Source organism: Drosophila serrata, unplaced genomic scaffold (genome assembly GCF_035046125.1).
Source record: "Drosophila serrata isolate PLE 108 unplaced genomic scaffold, ASM3504612v1 contig_275, whole genome shotgun sequence".
NCBI classification, from domain to species: domain Eukaryota; kingdom Metazoa; phylum Arthropoda; class Insecta; order Diptera; family Drosophilidae; genus Drosophila; species Drosophila serrata.
Window position 1 is genome coordinate 2,735,161 of NW_028257173.1, and position 17,392 is coordinate 2,752,552.

At 40.0% G+C, this 17,392-nt stretch overlaps 3 protein-coding genes across 6 annotated transcripts in view; 1 reads left to right on the plus strand and 2 right to left on the minus strand.

The window, feature by feature from the left end:
- On the plus strand, window positions 1–3,421 carry LOC110184834 (putative E3 ubiquitin-protein ligase UBR7). Its single transcript, XM_020953478.2, has 2 exons — window positions 1–1,042; window positions 2,506–3,421. The coding sequence occupies exons 1-2, from the start codon at window positions 181–183 to the stop codon at window positions 2,880–2,882; spliced, it is 1,239 nt and encodes a 412-aa protein (XP_020809137.2). The 5' UTR covers window positions 1–180; the 3' UTR covers window positions 2,883–3,421.
- On the minus strand, window positions 66–2,119 carry Rsph9 (Radial spoke head protein 9). The gene is made up of 2 exons (XM_020947414.2): window positions 1,673–2,119; window positions 66–1,610 (listed from the first exon to the last, which is right to left on the minus strand). The coding sequence occupies exons 1-2, from the start codon at window positions 2,018–2,020 to the stop codon at window positions 1,113–1,115; spliced, it is 846 nt and encodes a 281-aa protein (XP_020803073.2). The 5' UTR covers window positions 2,021–2,119; the 3' UTR covers window positions 66–1,112.
- Window positions 3,121–17,392, minus strand: part of Dif (Dorsal-related immunity factor) — a 26,069-nt gene continuing 11,797 nt past the window's right edge. For 2 of the 4 annotated variants that reach the window (XM_086835178.1, XM_020947412.2), the window contains exons 2-7: window positions 9,958–10,008; window positions 8,357–8,932; window positions 7,910–8,292; window positions 7,774–7,849; window positions 5,358–5,465; window positions 3,121–4,196 (exon numbers count right to left, since the gene is read on the minus strand). In XM_086835178.1, coding sequence (XP_086691304.1) covers window positions 3,415–4,196; window positions 5,358–5,465; window positions 7,774–7,849; window positions 7,910–8,292; window positions 8,357–8,932; window positions 9,958–9,988 — 1,956 coding nt within the window. In that variant the 5' untranslated portion in view covers window positions 9,989–10,008 and the 3' untranslated portion in view covers window positions 3,121–3,414. Of the gene's footprint in view, window positions 4,197–5,357; window positions 7,850–7,909; window positions 8,293–8,356; window positions 8,933–9,957; window positions 10,009–17,392 lie in introns of all 4 variants that reach the window. The other 2 variants (XM_086835177.1, XM_086835176.1) reach the window with 1 other exon arrangement.

Below are 17,392 nucleotides of genomic sequence, written 5' to 3' on the forward strand. Positions count from 1 at the left end.
AGTATTTTTGAGATTCTACTGGTATTTTTGCACCGCCCCGGTGACGGTCACACTGTTTCCAATTATTTGCAATTTTCGTCCGCGTCCAAATCGCGCCAAACAATTGGTATTCCTACACTTCCACGAAATTCAGACCTTTGAACAACAGTTAGACACCATTTTGATCCGACCACCAGTGAGATGAGCGAGTTAAATGCGAGTGTTGCCGGCCCAGAGGGCGAGGATGGAAATCCGCACGAGCAATCGACCATCACAATGGTGGATGTGCTCGAGCAGGAGAAGGAATTGGAGGACGAGTACGCCGCGGTGCTGGGCGCCTCCGACGAGAAGTCCTGCACCTATGCAAAGGGACCCATCGCCCGGCAGGCCCTGTACTCCTGCCTCACTTGCTGCCCGGAGGCACGCACTGACCTTACCAAAGCCGCCGGCTGTTGCTTGGCCTGTTCCTACCGCTGCCACGAGAACCACGAACTGGTGGAGCTCTATACTAAGCGGAACTTCCGCTGCGACTGTCCCACAAGCAAGCTGGGCAAGTGCTCCCTGAATTCGCAACTGCAAGGCGCTCAGGAAGTCAATAAGGGAAATCTGTACAACCAGAATTTCCAAGGGCTCTACTGCCGCTGCAAGCGTCCTTATCCTGATCCCGAACGCACCGTCGAAGAGGTGATGCTGCAGTGCGCCATCTGCGAGGACTGGTACCATCTGCCGCACATGAAGGCTCCGGGCGCCAGCGAGAAGTGGCTGGATGCCTGCAGTGAAATGATCTGCGATGGCTGTATGGATGCTGTACCATTCCTTAAGGACTATACCGGATTGGCCTTGCAGCCCGTTGAGGGTGATGAGGAAAAGAAGCCCAAGGAGGACTTAAAGCCAAAGCAGGATGAAGGTCAACTAAAGTCGGAGCTAGATCGTAGCATCTGCGATATAATTAACGTTTCGGAGAAGAAAGGCGATGCAGCAGCGGCAGAGGTTGGCGAACCCAGCCAGAAGCGTGCCAAGCTGGATAATTGCAGTCGTCCCACGCCTCTCAAGGAGCATCAGGGTGAGTTTTATGGCAAATTATTAACTAAACTTAAGTACATGCAGGAAACAACCATAATTATTAAGCAAAATCAATACATGAAGAGCAAATCAAAGTTCTTCTTGCCATCTCCCAAGTAGAGGAATCCATGCTTATGGGAATCCATCTTGTGGAAGAAGGTCATGCCCATCCAAAGGCAAGACTTGATCACCACCAGTCGTTCGTTCCGTTGCAAATTCAAGGCAAAGGCCTGACCTAGTGGAATAACGCTATCAATGGTGTCCAGGAAGTCGATAGCATAGTTATAGTCGCTCCTCTTGGCCAAATTCACTTTGAGATCGTTACGGGGCAGACGGTATAGTTGATAATAAGACTGGTTATCCATTTGCAGACTGTTTAGGCCCCTGAACATCGGATTGGGTATCACGCGGCTATCGGTCATCTTGTAGAACGCACCACGGGGACAAATGGCACACTCTTCGGTGATAATAAAGACAATGGCCGCCAGGCGCTCCTCCTCCTTGAGCTTGACCACTTCAGGGCGACTAATGCCTGCCACCTGATTTCCTACAATATCGAAAGTGGGATCCTAAAAGCCATTGTCTTTCATTTAGTTCTTGTATATCGTAAATCTTTGTAAAGCTATCTTACCAACTTAACGTAGGTTTGAATGCTGGGATCTCCTATAAATGGCTCCCTTGCCAATATAGTTGCCTGAAAGATATTAGGGCTTTGCACAAAAGGCAATAGCTGCCACTGAAACTGATCCAGACTGTAAAAGTATTTGCGATCCTTTAGGCAATCGTTCGTGAAGCCAAATGCAATATAGTAATCGTTTTTGGTGGCCGTGATGCGGCCCCACAAATACATGCCCGAAAAGCGGTTGTCATTCTGCAAGGCAATCAGTGAGTTCTCAATCAGGATACGCTGCTCCGGCGACAGTTTCATGCCGCAGTACATCAGGCAGTCGAGGCCCTCGCTAAAGTACTCCAGATTCATGATGCAGTCTTTTTTTATAATTTAAATGTGTTGTGTTTGAGGGTTTGCTTATACCTGGGAATATTTTTGAATGGAAAATCGAAGGTAGATTTGTAGTTATACCTCACAAGTAGGTTTATTTCGAGAGGCGGAAAATTCTATATAATTCTAAATTTAGTTTTCAACCGGACATGGCTAAATCAACTCGGCTGTCGATACTGATCAAGAATATATATGATTTATAGGGTCGGAAATGCTTTCTTCACTCCATTTTATGTTTCTGACTTAAATTATAATACCCAGCAAGGGTTATGTTTTCATAGTACTGTAACAAAATATTAAATAACATTTGCACAATGTCTTGCTTAACTTTCACTTATTTAATCAAACAACATTCCTTAAAGTCGGGCAATTAATCAAATCAACTTCATTCGTTAGGAGTTTGACCTCAAATGCCAGCGGCCCTTTCAACCACCTTTGCTCTTCCCATTCCTTCCTCTTTTAAGGAGCCGCTTTCTGGACTAATGACTGGCGCAAATCGCTTTGCCAGTGCTCCGAATGCCTACCGCTCTACAAGGAGCTTGGCGTGGAGTTTCTGCTGGACACCGAGGACTCGGCCAAGACGTACGAGGAGCGCGGCATGAAGCGTGCGGAAGAAAATTCCAGCTATGAGCAGGGCATCCGGGCTTTGGCCTCCATTGACCGGACACAGCAAATCGATGCGATTACCGAATACAATCGTATGAAGGACAAGCTAAAGGAGTATTTGCAGTCCTTCGCCGAAAGCAAGAAGGTGGTGACCGAGGAGGATATCAATCGCTTCTTTGCCGGCATGCGTAACGAGAATAATGATAAGCTGGGTCAACCATACTTTTGTCGCTGAAATCGGTCATCGGGGGTCGGGTTAGAAGATTTTCCTCACCTTTTCAAATTGAGTAATTCTATGAAGACAAATTATAAGTATTGAGCCAAAAGAAATCATTCTAAACAAAATTATAGCATAGCATAGGTGAGGAAAGTCATACAAATTTAAAGTTTAAAATTTCTGCATGTCGATTATTTAAAATCTTTGGTTATAACCACACATTCCCTCCTCATCACAGAGCACACATAAATCCATGTAAAATCTTAAGTCGTACTTTATTATAAATCATTATAATTACGGAATTCACTCCATTTACATAACAAAGAAAAGTCGTAACAAGGCATCGGGGCAATGAGATTCGCATGACCCTCTTCTATACGCTATCTAGCCAAAATATCTATGTACAATGTATGGCAAAGTAGAGTTATGTAATGTGTGGCTCTTGGCTGAAGGGAAATGATAACCTGTCCTTGAGACCGTTTTTTTACATAACTCTAATTTGGTTAATCTTGTGGTATATTTATGAATATATAAATGTATACGCGTACATTTAGTAATTTGCAAAATTGTTGTTCATTTGGGCGGCTCCACCGATTGTTCCTCCTGCCAGTCCTAAGCTGCTGAGAGTTTCGTCAATTCCTTGGATTAACTCGTTGGTGTCAATGGTTCCAAGATCCATTAATGTGCTGGACAGGATAAGATCGCTGAATGATTGCTGCTGGCCATCTGTCTGTTGCTGTTGATGCTGTTGATGTTGCTGCTGTTGCTGCTGTTGCTGCGGGTACTGGATCTGTTCTGGCTGGGATTGTGGAATATATTGATGCTGCTCTGGCTGCTGTGGAGGCAGGTACTGCTGTGGCTGCTGGAATACCTGCTTCATGTCCTGAGTCGGTGAGTTCATGGCATTCAATTTTAGGCTTACAAAGCCATTGTTATTATTATTGTTATTCATCATCATGTTACTGTTGTTATTATTATTGTTTATTGGCGTCATGGTGCCACCATTAAAACGTGACGGACTGTTGCCAGGATTTGTTGGAAAGTTTGAGGCATCGGGAAGATATAGATGATTAGTGGTCTGTCCGATTTGCATGGGTGGAATGCTGTCCACGGTGCTGTTAGAACGTGGCGATGGGAAATTGTAGTCCACCGAGGGACAGTGGCTGCTCCGGCTGTCCACATCCATGAAAGCCTGCTCCACCTTGATCTCGTGCATAAAGTGGGGACTTCCACCGCCGGGATACATTATGGACATGCCCGGCGATAGCTGTGTCTGCGTCTGCGGCGCTGTTGTGGTCGCCATTTGTGGCGGTTGGACTGCGGTAAATGGGCCTAAAAAAAACAAACACAACCTCGTTAGAGCCATATGTTTCCAATGACAACGAAAACGTAAACGAAAGGTTAATGAACGAAAGGTTATAGACCACAAAAAAATGATATACATAGCATTTACATAATTGCGGCGAAACTGAGGTGAAACTAAAGCAATTTGCAAAAACTCAAAAAGGACAACGGAAACCACAACATCAACTTTGTCGCTGTAGGCAGGCAATATCAACTTACTCTCATTTGATGTCCAACTTTGGTGGCTTGGGGGGAAACTAGACAAAATACAGAGGGGAAAGGAGTCCTCGGTGGTCCGAGGCTTGAAATATCCTTGCATTCAAATTAAGTTCATTTTTAAGTTTTGCTTTGAAAGTAGAAAGTTGCAAAATTCAAATTAATTTAAATTGATGGTGGGAGTAGCAGAAATTTTAAAAAATATTGATACTATAATAGATAATAGGCACTAAAATCAATATGTAAATTAATATTTTAACTATGTATATGTGGCGTAAATGTATCGGACCAATGAATTAAACAGAGGCTATGGGATAATCCTTAACAATTTCGATAAGTTAAAATGAACTACAATATTTTAATAATTTTAGTAATAATACTATCTAAGCATTAAATCTGAAAAACTTGTTGGTTTCAACACAGCAAGAATATTTCAACTAATTTTCAAAAATCAAAATGAAAAATGTAAAGTTTTTCAAAAAGTAATAACTTTTAAAAGTGAAAATTTTCTCTAGTAAACTCCAATGATTTTTTTTTTATTGAAAATTCCTTTATTCATAATTTTTTTTCAATACATCAAGAATTTGTAGAACACTAAAACTTTCAATTCGAAACCTCGCTCAACAAACTGTTCCCTAAAAAAAGCCATCATAGGCTATATCTTCTATCCGACTTTCAACAATTCCTGGGAGGGGGTTGGACAACATTTGCACCCCATTGGTCCACAAGGTATTATAAACTCCGGTTCTATATGTGTTTGCAAATATATATATATAGTGAATCAATTCTCGCTACTTCTTAATGTTAATTGAAATATGAATTTATGTGTATATGTGAGGAGGGGATGTGTGTATATGGTTTTCTAGGAACTACTTAAAACCGGAACCCAATCCCAGCACCAGTAATAAATGCAGAATATGCTCGAGAACTTACTGGACGTTTTCACGTGCTTGGTTGGATAGAAATCGGTGGTCATGAGACCGCGTTTAAGGCTTTCAACCGCTTTGCGGGTCTCCGAACGATTGTGCTGGGTGAGGGTTTCTAAAAAGACATTCGGAGGAGGTTCATGTGATTAGAAACGAATTATTCTGGTTTTTTCGGTGAGATATTTCTCAGGTATTTCTAAGCTAGAAATTAATTTGTGCATTATATATATATATTTTTTTTTGGTAATTAATACTGAAAGAGAGAAAAGACGACTAGAAAAGATATAGTTTGTATAGTTGTGTGCATTTTTTTGTGTGTGTAATAAACTAGCTAGTGCTGGGGGGTCTCTCAGGTAACTGATTTTTGGTGGATTAGGGAATATTCCAAATTAAACTTTAAATGCAGCTTAAAAAAGAGCCTAAACCCTTTAAGAAGTTAAATTTTGTAGCTACATTTAATAGTTTTTATTTATGCTTCCTCTCCACAAATCAGTTACCCTTTAACCCCTTTAATTTTTCACTCCATTTCTACTGCAATCCATTGGCCTCCGCCAGCCGTCGAGCAATTTCATCTGCACTAAGGAAGTCAGTGGCTTCAGCTCCATCGCCACCGCCACCTGCTCCTCCACCATCTCCACCCATCTCACCGCCGAAAGGTGGCTCTGGACTCTTGCTGGTGTACAGCGCAAAGTGCTCAGCCTCGGAGAGATCCACACTGGGATCCAGTACCACACCATAGGCACCTTCGCACAAATTCCTTATGCTCTGACGATCGGCAATGGCCACCAGTTCCATATTACCATCACTGATGGGAATATCCGCCAATTGTAGGGTGCTGAGGGTCCTCCGGTCTAGAGGTCGTCCATAGCTCAAGGTACTGGCATTCGAGTAGCTCTCCGGACGGAGCAAGCTGTTCTCGCTGTCGCCACCCTTCAGGGGAATATGAATCACATCCGCGTCCAGATGTGCTGGCCTCTTGCCGGACACACTGCTCGAACTCCGACCCACTGGCTTTCCATTCCGACCTTCGCTCTTGCCCAGAGGTTGCATGGATTTCGTGGAGCTGCGATTGGGATCGCCTAGGGAGAAATGTGCCACACTTGGCTCCCTACTGCCGGTGGGTGTGGTGGCTTTCGATCTGCCAGAGGATTGCTTACTAGGACTTGCACCCGGTGTCAAGGACTCTTCGTCCTCGGCCCTACTCTTGCGGCGGGAAAAGAATCGAGAGAAGAATCCCTGGCGCTTCTTCGGGGACTCACTTGGTGTGGGCTGCCTTTTGGTGGGACTTTGGTCGGGAGTTCGCATTATGATAATGGGTGAGGGTGTGGTTCTGGCGGAGCTAAGGCTACCATTTCGGGAGCGGCTTATCGAGATGGAGTCACTGACAATGCTCAGATCCTGTGAGTTTCTCTGGGGCTTTGGTGGCAACGGCGGCAATCTGTGCTCGGGATCTGGCGAAGGTGTACGCGGTGGCAGCGGCAGGGGAGGCGAATCTGGTGGCGTGGCTGGGGTCTGGGCGGCATTCACTTTAATCCTGGGTGCCGGTGGATTCGTAAGAACCACTAATTCAGCATCATCCAGAGAGCCAAACGGATTTGTGGGTGGATAGATCTGTATACCACCACCCTGCCTGCTCTCCTTGGGTGCAGCTATATCTATGGGATTGTTGAAAGCTATCTGAAGGCTTGTGTAAGTGGCCGTCTCATCGAAGTTCTCGTCCAGATCAACGGAGGCCTGGGCACTGGCTGTCACCGTTTCTGGCTCCTTGTCAGCCTCCGGTAGTTCCTTTACTGCAGGATTTTCAAGGGTATCCCTGCGGGATCCGTTGGCCAGATGGGCTTCCTCCTCCAGCTGATTCGTTATGGTCGTATTGGCCGTCAGGCTGCTGACATTGGTGAAGGCTGTCTGAGCGGTGCTATTCGACAGGGATTGGGTGTCCCCATTCTCCACGGTCAGGCTATCCGTTCGCTCAAATTCGCTGCTCTTCATCCATTCGGTGATCTTGTCCACATTGGTCAGCGGACGTGACTGCAGCTGTGGATGCTGCAGTATCTCCTCCATGGGCGTAGAGGTCTGAGTGCAATCGTCCGCCAATTGGGGCAGTAACTGCGGCACCTCCAGTTCGATCTCCATGTCAGGTTCGTTATCGTTATCCGTATACTCGGTGACGGTTCCACCATCCATTTCGTGGGACTCTCCTCGCTGTTGCATCTGCAGTTTCTTTACCATTATCTCGAACTCATTGAGCGTTCCCGAACTCTGCTGATCATCCGATGACACCGTGTTGTTCTCCTCCTCAAGATCCAACGGTGGACACGAGTACTTTGTGGCGGATTCACTGTCAAGGGAGAGGATCTGCTGGAACACATCCAGCTCCTGGCGACGCTTCAGCTTTCGCTGGAGCCTGGCAAAGGTTACCGTACCTGGATTCGGGTAGTACTCGAACTTCAGCGGGGCACTCGTCGCTCCATCCGAGGGTCGCACTAGTTTTAGTTCCACCTGCAATGGAACAAGGTCTTTATGATCCTATCCTATCCTATTAAAGTGTTTTCCACTCACATGTACACTCTGTGTAATCTCTGGGTTTCTGTAGCGCGGCGTCTTGAAGGCAATGGCCATTTGTTTGAAGACATCCGTTGGCAGGAACTCTGCATTGGCATGCCAGGTCTCTCGTCCATCTCCATCCGTCTCATAGAATCGCACCTCGATGTCATCCTTGGCTACCCTTTCGCACAGCATAATGATCTCATTGCCGCCAGTGACCGGTGCCGAGCAGCTACACAGCCGGGTGATGGTGAGCTCGTTGCTCTTGCCATAGATTGGCGAGGAGACAATGGGATCCAGGGCCACCCGTGTGTGACCCACTGTGATAAAGGCCTGATAGCACAGTCGCAACTCGTACCTATTGATCTTGTCAATCTGGTCTTTGTGATCGAATTTGGCTAGGAAATATAAGGGAAGAACCTTTTAGATATTAAGGATTAATTAGATGGAGGAGATACTCACCTCCAAAGGGATCCACATTCTTGCGTTCCCTCTCCAGCAACGAGTCTCTCATCTCCAGCTTCTTGGCACACTGGATGCCCACCTTTTGGAGCACCAAACGGCGCTCCTCCGGAGGCAAACGCTTAGAGTAAACACCCGACTTGCAGGCATCCGCCTCCTCCTTGCTGACCAGCCAGTGGGGATGCTGCCGGTAGGGTTCATCGCTGGTCACGCAGGACACCACGATGACAACGGGGCCATCATAGTTGCATACCTCAATCGTGGGAAAGGTCTTCCCATTCTCCGAGTTCGAGTTCATGCCGGGTATGGAGCCGGCAGTGCGTCCCTCGCACTTGTAGCGAAAGCGGATTATATTGTTCGTCGGCTCCTCCACGATGCGCAAGTGGGGTCCACTCTTTGCACTTGGCTTTGGCGGCGGCGTCTGGCTCTGATTCAGCAAGTGGAGCGGCAGGTGTGACGGCATCACCGGCAACGAAGTCGACTGCGATAGTATGTGATGACCTCCACCGCCTCCTCCTCCTGAGGCTCCTCCATTTCCGCCTCCGTTCACTCCCATGCTGGCATTGATAATCTCCTCTAGGATTGGCAAGGGGCAAAATGGAAAAAAAAGTTGAGTAATACGCAAAAAATCAATAAGTCAGAGTGCCAGAAACAATTTAGCTTAGGTTATAAGGGAAAAGGGGAAACCCATAATGGGAGCTAGAAAAGAAGGTATTCAATAGTTGAAGGGGGAGTTGAGGTTCTTCAGAAATTGTTTTTCATATTCATATATTATAGAAATTGGAAAAGAAAGATTATTAATGAAAATATCTCTACATTTTCTAAAATATACAAGAGGAGCCTTCCAAATAAGACATTTTTCGTTAAGAATTTAAGTTATAAAGTTATAGTCATTTGAATGTAGTTTAAAGTGAGTTTAAGCTCTTCTGTTTATAATTTATTCAAAATTTAGTAGGAGCTTTAACTTATTATGAAGAAAAACCCTTGAAGAAAGTATATTTATAACAAGTTAATATCACAAAAACTACACAATAAATATGGATTTACTTTCCTATTAAAATAATATTATATTTTGAGTTAAAAAATTCCAAATTTCGTAAAACACAAAGACAATGCGTGTGTGCGGATAATTTGGTATCCATCAGATACGCGATAACTACTGTGCACATATATGAAAGGCATTGGTAAAAGGTTGAATGAAAGGCTTCCTCCTTCTATTCCATTTGGACTTTGCTATTGCCAGATGTCGACTTGTAGTACGATGATGACGAACTCTGACGTCAAAAGTTGGACAGCAATTTGCCAGACTTATTATGCCACTTTGTTACTATATATATATTCCATTTTTTCTTCTGCCTGACTGGCTTCGGATGGCAGCAGCAATAACAATGTTCAATTAGCCACTAAAAATTCCCCCACAAATCTGATGCCTTTGCGTGGCCTAATTAAGCGCATTGTCGATTGACTTATGGCAACAGATTATTCATTAACCGGAGCAGGGATCTCTTTCAGGGGGTTATGGTATGCTCTGGGATTATGTTTATATTAATTAGGGCTAGTATGTGCCATAAATTGATGGCTGTTTATACATATGTACGTACCTAAATCGCCCAAGTACTCCTCCTCAGCCATTGGATTTCACTGTTGATTGCCTGCGAATTAAAGCAATGATAGATTGTCATTAACATTCTGCATACATGTATGGTAAATGTATTTTATGATAGATTAGCCTTTTTTCGGTTCCTATATTGCTTTAGCCCAAGTCAGGAAAATTTCAATTGATTGTTTTTCTTTTTGCTGTTCGGTTTGACGTCTTCCATCATCGATTGTTTTGAATAGAACATATGCAGGAATAAATATAAATTGTTTCGAGTACTTTGGTAATTGATTACAATCACTGAGAATTTTGTAAAAGTATAAATATATTTTAAAGAAGAAGAAGAAAAATATCAAGGTAAATATCAAGACCTATTTTTCATTCTCTAAACACTCGACTTAATAAATTCCAATCATTTGAAATGGGGAAAAAATCCAGTTATGACGTGAATATGATTAGATGCATAATCTTAGTTCCGATTCACTTAGACTATTAAGTACTTTTTATTAGCTTTAAGTTTATGGTGCTTGGTAAAATCCCACACATTTTGCAAGAGCTTAAAGTACATTGTGATATTCAAACCGAAATCATTAACTGATTTATAGAGTAGGAATAACCATTTTCATCGGTCAAGGTGTTTCTTTATCTTTGTGATTTTGAATTTCCCAAAAAAAATTGTATTGATAACGAAATCTGTTCTGGTTTGGCGATAATCAAAAAAGAGGTGTTTCTGGGGAATCTCTGACTATGTCGTTATACGCCGTCTTATCAATAAACTATACACTTTGACTTCCAGGAAAATTATCAACAAATATTTAAGGGCATTTATATATTATATACATGAATCATTATTATTTTAATAAGTTGTAAGTAAATAAAAGTTTATATTTCGCTATCATTTCATAAAATCTATTTTTTATAATGGCAAAATATAGTAACAAAATATATAAATACCCGGAATGTAAATAAATCTATTAGAAACCCTTAATAGTACGCAAATTGATTCTTTAACATACTAAACATTTTAACAGTGTTTATTTTTCCTTTTTTGTAATGCCATTTAAAATTGATAAACTGACATAAATATTTGTTCAAGCCTTGTAAGCATATTTTCTTTATTTCCCTGCAAACATATGGCTGAAACTCTTAACGATATCCTTTTGGGCCCAGAGTCTTGTTTTTTTATCTTCTTATGTAAGCATTAAAATACCGGCTTCTGCCGCATCGATCAAGGTTATCATTGTTATTCACTTGTATATGGGATAATAACATTGTCGGTATAATGTGTATTTAATAGTCGTAGCCATAAAAAAGGCCAAACAAGTCACTCTCCACGCCACTTGCTCCGAATTTTCCTCCATTTTCCCTGACTTTTCTCTCTTTCCCGCAACTGCAGCCAGCAATATGCCAAGCGTATTTTGCATTTTCTGCACATAACTCAACTTTTCAACAAAAGAAGGAGAAGGAGAGCACACACAATACACACACACACACATATACAACACACACACACACAGACAGAGAGGCACTGAGAGATAAAATCCAGCAAGAAGTCAACGCCTCAGACAGCCTATTTGTCTAAATGCCAAACGTTGGCGTCGAGATCTTACAAAACATACAAGTAAATACACTGGGAAATAATTGATAAAAAATATATATTAAAATAATAAAGAATTAATAATGATTGTAATTACTTATGGAGCCATCTTTGGAAATTTTGAAATCATTATAAATGCTCATAAATAAAGGGAATGGTCCTTTCATTTTGGAGTTCTTTTCAATTGTAAACCTCTTTTTATATGTTTTATTTATATTTCCATGATGCTCTTGACAAAATTATTTACTAAAGAATTCATAAAATCAATGTAAAATATTATTTTCTAGTCCTTTTCAAAAATAAAATGGCAAATATAAATTCTTATTCTTTTAAATTTAAAAAGTCTTTTAATAAAAAAACCTTCTAAATTTATATAAATAGCTTGAATAAATTTCTCAGTGTACCCAACACACCCATACGATTGCAGAAAGACATTCGCTCACACGTGGGGGCTTGAAAAATTTGCATATGTTAATTTTGTTTACATTTATAGCCTTGCAAAAACAATTTGTCCGCCACTGGATTTGCCTGTTGTTGTAGTTGTAGTCATTGTTTTTTTCTTCTGTTGTTTTTGTTTTCTTTTTTTGCAATTCACACCACACTCGCTTACAGGCGCACGGCGAAGACACACATCCTTCGGTTTTGTTTACGAACCACATGACGCTTTATGGCACCCGTACTCCACCCTTAAAAGTGGCCTCCATCCTCCTCCCCCCCACCTGAAGAACCCCCCTTCACGTGTGTCGAACATCTGAGCTGTGTAATAAGCGAATGTGGGTCGAAGTGGGTTTTGGTGGCAGCAGCAGTAGCAGCAACAGAGGAGCACTCAAATAAAAACTATTCCGAACTTGAATTACTTATAAACAATTTTTATATTAAGATAATAAAATAGAGTAAGCTGTCACGGTCTCTTAAAGTTCATAATAATTGTCAATATTGAAAGAGTAATACTGAGCAAGGGATTATAAACGCTCTTAAAGGTTGGATGAGATCAAAGAAATGAGTGCAACATAACGTATACGTAATATGCAAAGTGTAAATTAGTTGATTATTAAATATTAAAATGGTTAGTTAACCCTTATTTATATATTTTTTATTTTTGTTATATCTATATTTTAGCAAGGGGATATAAAAACTCTTAAATCAAATCAAATGAGATCAAAGAAATGAGTGCAACATAACGTATACGTAATATGCAAAGTGTAAATTGGTTGATTATTAAGAATTAAAATGGTTAACCCTTATTTATATATCTATTATTTTTGTTATATTTATATTTTGGCAAGGGGATATAAAAACTCTTAAATCAAATCAAATGAGATCAAAGAAATGAGTGCAACATAACGTATACGTAATATGCAAAGTGTAAATTGGTTGATTATTAAGAATTAAAATGGTTAACCCTTATTTATATATTTTTTATTTTTGTTATATTTATATTTTAGCAAGGGGATATAAAAACTCTTAAAGGTTGGATGAGATCAAAGAAATGAGTGCAACATAACGTATACGTAATATGCAAAGTGTAAATTGGTTGATTATTAAGAATTAAAATGGTTAACCCTTATTTATATATTTTTAATTATATATTTTATTATATATATATTTATATATTTTTATTTTATTTAGTGTTATTTATTTTTTAAAATAAAATACATTTAATTAATGTTTAGCCATTTTAATTCTTAATAATTAATTAATTGCTTATTTACAATTTGCATATTACGTATACGAGTGTATTATAATTTTAATCAAAATCATCAAATTAAGTAAAGGAGTAATTTTTAATCATATAAAGTTGAAATATTTTTAATATCTCTGTTTCTCAATTTTTCTGCCACTCACCCTCTCCCTCTTTCTCTACTACTCTCCATTTCTCTAGCGCTCTATGAGTTTCTCTAAGTATGCCTGTTTCGCTCTCTCTTTCTGTGCTAAACTCTGGAGAAAGCAAGAGTTACTCTCTCGCTCCCACAGTCTCTGTTCTCTTCACCTGGAGAGTATAAATACAGGCGCTGCTGGCCCGCGCGCCTCAGTCTGTCCGGGGCCCCCCACCTGTTAACATCTAGAGTGATAGTGATAGTGATTAGTGATTCGACCCCAAAAATATGACGTGGCCTATGCAATACATCTGGATAACCAGGAGGATGATCAACTCGATGATACCAGGGTAACCGTGTGTCCTCTACTGGGGTAAGTCTTAAGCATGACAATTATATCATATATATAGATTATATAGGAGAGATCAGCTAGAATCAGGTCTGCATTTATTTCCTTATTGCCATAGATTATATTTTGTATTAAGATTACCTAACACCTAAACCTAATTACCTAAACACAAAGTTAATAGCCTAACTTAATTATAAATTATTTATCCATATTGATTACCCTTTGCGATAGTTTCAAAACTACATTTTTATAGTCTTGTCATGGGTAATATAATTTCTGTCAAAAGATAAAACCTCACTGAAGTAGTCATTTCCGACCCTATAAATCATATATATTTTTGATCAGCATCAACAACCGAGTCGATCTAGGCATGTCCCGTGGAAAAATAAATTTTGAAAATAAAATTTAAAAATTTAAATTAATAAAAATAAATTAATTTAAAAACTAACATGGGAAAGCTTTCCGAATTGGAATTAAGGCTTTTTTTGCTTAGTTATGTGATTTTGAAACTTTTGATTTCTCGACAAAATATTGATGCAAAGAATGCAAATATTTTAAGTTCGGTTTTGATCGATTATATTGTATTTGGAAATTCTTAACCCTTTAAAATGTATTAATTATTTAAAATAAATTCAATTAAGTATTTTGCCTGAGTGCATCGAGAACCATTGACGACGACAAACGACAGGGGGTGCAATGACATCAGGAAACTTTTAAGTAAATTTCGCTAGCTGCTGCTTAACTGCCTCTGACAGCAGCTTCGCTTTACCCTTAACCCGCTAATCTCTCATACACACTGAATTACACACACCAACCCGGTGTGTACACCCACTCGCAGGGACACACACCCATTCACCGTCTCACATCCTGGGCAACAGGACCGGCATTAAGGATATCCTGGCGCTGGGAGAAGGGAGGTCATTTTCTGCGGCATCGTTTAAATTTTTATGCAAAGGGGTCACAAAAAGTGGAACCACACCACACCACACACACACACACCATATCGATTGTCCTGCTCATGGGCATAAATAATAAAGTAACTCAAGTGTAATACACACAGTATAAAGGGAAACTTCTACCACATTGTGTCTGCCAGAGACAGGCACTATATAACATACAAAGAAGTTAAGTCTTATATGTAAGCGAGTTGATTACTCAATGAAAAGTTATGCATTTAAATTATTATAACTTAATCAGTTGATAGGTAATTGTATGAATGATAGACATTCTATGATTAATCAAGTTATTTCACCTCAAAATATATTACATTCCACAATTGAGAGGGCCAAATGTTCCCTAAATAGCTAAGGAGACTAATGAGCCAACTAATTGGCTGAAATCCGTTTGAATTTGATCCGCATGTGTAGGTATTTTAGGATGTGGATAAATGATATAATTATAGAACTTTGAGTGTGTTAATTAGTCTGTTTAAGGGAATTTGGAAGTGGTTATTTTGGTAATGGATTTATGTCACATTAACACAAGATGCCTCCCATTAAACACAAGTATTTCAAATTTAAGCATATATTTCATATCCGAATTTGGTAAACAAAAAAGGAAAAATTATAAGTTAACCATAACCTTTTCTATTTTTAAACCCAATTTATATTTACATTCATACAAAAATATTCAATTCTTAGCTTTAATTTTTAATGCGAAACATTGGTATTTAGTCAAAGAGAATTCTCAAACTAAACCTCTTTTATATTCCTTTTCCCTAATTTAAAAGTTTCCATCAAAATATCAATATTCTCTTCGCATTTCTCCTGCCTTTCAGTTTAATTTTTAGATTTCCTTAAGCGCCTGGGCAAAGAGCTTTCTTATAATTTTCCTAAAAAGCGTAATTGCGTGGTTCATCTCCCTCCCAGCTCTCGCTTCCCTGTGGACTAGAGGAGGTCCTGTTCCCATCATCTAGCCCCAAGTTACTTCCCCACTGCCAGAGCTCCTTAAGCTGAATAATACTTTAAGACAGGCCGGGCTACCAACTCTCGAAAAAAAAGAAAGCAAAAAAACACCACGCTCCAATTTAATTCGCATTTAGTCCACAAGTTTCGGTGGTTGGAGGACGAAGGGATGGAAAAATTCTGGCGACATAAATCAGAGCTACAAATTGATGCATAAATAAAGCAAACAAAAAGGATGTCGCCCACAGAATAAAAAGTGAGTTAGGTAAAAGAACAAAATACAAAAATAAGAACGAAAAACGAACGTTAATTAAATATTTTCAAAAATAGATGGCATTGCGAATGAAGATATCCGAACTGGGGATGGACATAGAGTGGGAAAATTGTGGGTTTCAAATTACGCTGGTCCTTTTTGCATCAAGGGATCCTTGCCGAACGTGTGTGTGTGTCTTACATACATATTTCAGTAGCTAGAACCTTGTCACATGCTCAATCGATTGGAAAATCGCGTTCTGAACCGAAAATAAACACACTGCTAAATAGGAGAGAGAGTAATGGATTGGAGTGGGAATGTGATGGTGGAGTATTAGTGCACTTCAAGAAAATTTTGTAATTAAAAGGAAGAGTCCTTGGACAGTAACTTAAGAAAACTCCATAGAGATTGCTTTACAAATTCTTAATATTTGAGGAAGATTTCATGATGAAATTGGAATTATTAGGGAGTATAAACCATTTTCTTTGAAAGTGCTATTTTAGTTTATTGTAAACAGAAATAGAGAATTTCCTGATAATAACAATCATCACTGTTCTTAAATTTAAGCATGTCCTGGGTTACCATACTTTTAAGGATATAATTTAGAATAAATGCTAAATGATCTTTCAAGTAATCGAGTTCTATTTGCTTAGCCCAGTCTTCGGATGTATTTTCCAAGCTAGAATTGCAAAAATTCTTTTATTTGTAGTAGATAAATTAATCGAACTTAGTACAATTTTTGGCAGTGCCAAATATGAAAACCGGAATGGCTAGAAGCCCAAAATGCTCTCACTCTGTGATGGCCTAATCACACTCAGTCACACACACCCAGGGTCGGTGCTACATCAAACACAGACAACATCCGACTCCCCCGATCCTTGCCCCCTCCTTTTCCCATTGGCACCTCAAGCGCTTAAGCCCACATATATACATATATACACACACATAAATATGTGTGTGTGCGAGTGCGTGACAGGTCCTGTGAGTGTCCTAGCTTGGGTGCCGAGTGCCCTGCATTATATCCTGTTGTCGTATGTGTATGCCTCTACGAAAAATTAAATTCAAATAAAAAGTTTTTCCGTACCAATTTCGCCTGTCACCAAAAAGTACAAAAAAAAATATATGAAATCGTCTTAGGCGAGGAAAAATTCTCGTCGGCGTCGGAAAAATCAATAAGCGTTGAAAATTATGATTTTCCTCTAGTTCTTTGACAGTGTCCTTCGACGGGCCATGCCCCGCTGTCATTTGCAGGAAATCCATTTGGCTTTCCACCATATATATAGATACTATATATGCAATGCATACATATATAAATAACTAATGTTTGTTTACTCCTTCGATCCGAAGTTGGCTGAGGTCACAATCGATTGAATTTGTTGCTAATACAAACAAAAACACTGTGCTGGGAATGCTATTTATATTGCACTTAAAACCATCTGTTAAAATACATTTTAAAATGTGTGATTTAGTAAAAGAAAACCATTTGACTAAATTGGTTTTTAGAAAGGTTATCAGATAG

Excerpts from the sequence above, each read along its gene's own strand:
- LOC110184834 (XM_020953478.2), top strand. The coding sequence starts at position 181 with ATGAGCGAGTTAAATGCGAGTGTTGCCGGCCCAGAGGGCGAGGATGGA. Across the intron at positions 1,043-2,505 it reads GCCTCTCAAGGAGCATCAGG|GAGCCGCTTTCTGGACTAAT; the intron begins GTGAGTTTTATG and ends TCCTCTTTTAAG.
- Rsph9 (XM_020947414.2), bottom strand. The coding sequence starts at position 2,020 with ATGAATCTGGAGTACTTTAGCGAGGGCCTCGACTGCCTGATGTACTGC. Across the intron at positions 1,611-1,672 it reads TTCAAACCTACGTTAAGTTG|GATCCCACTTTCGATATTGT; the intron begins GTAAGATAGCTT and ends AATGGCTTTTAG.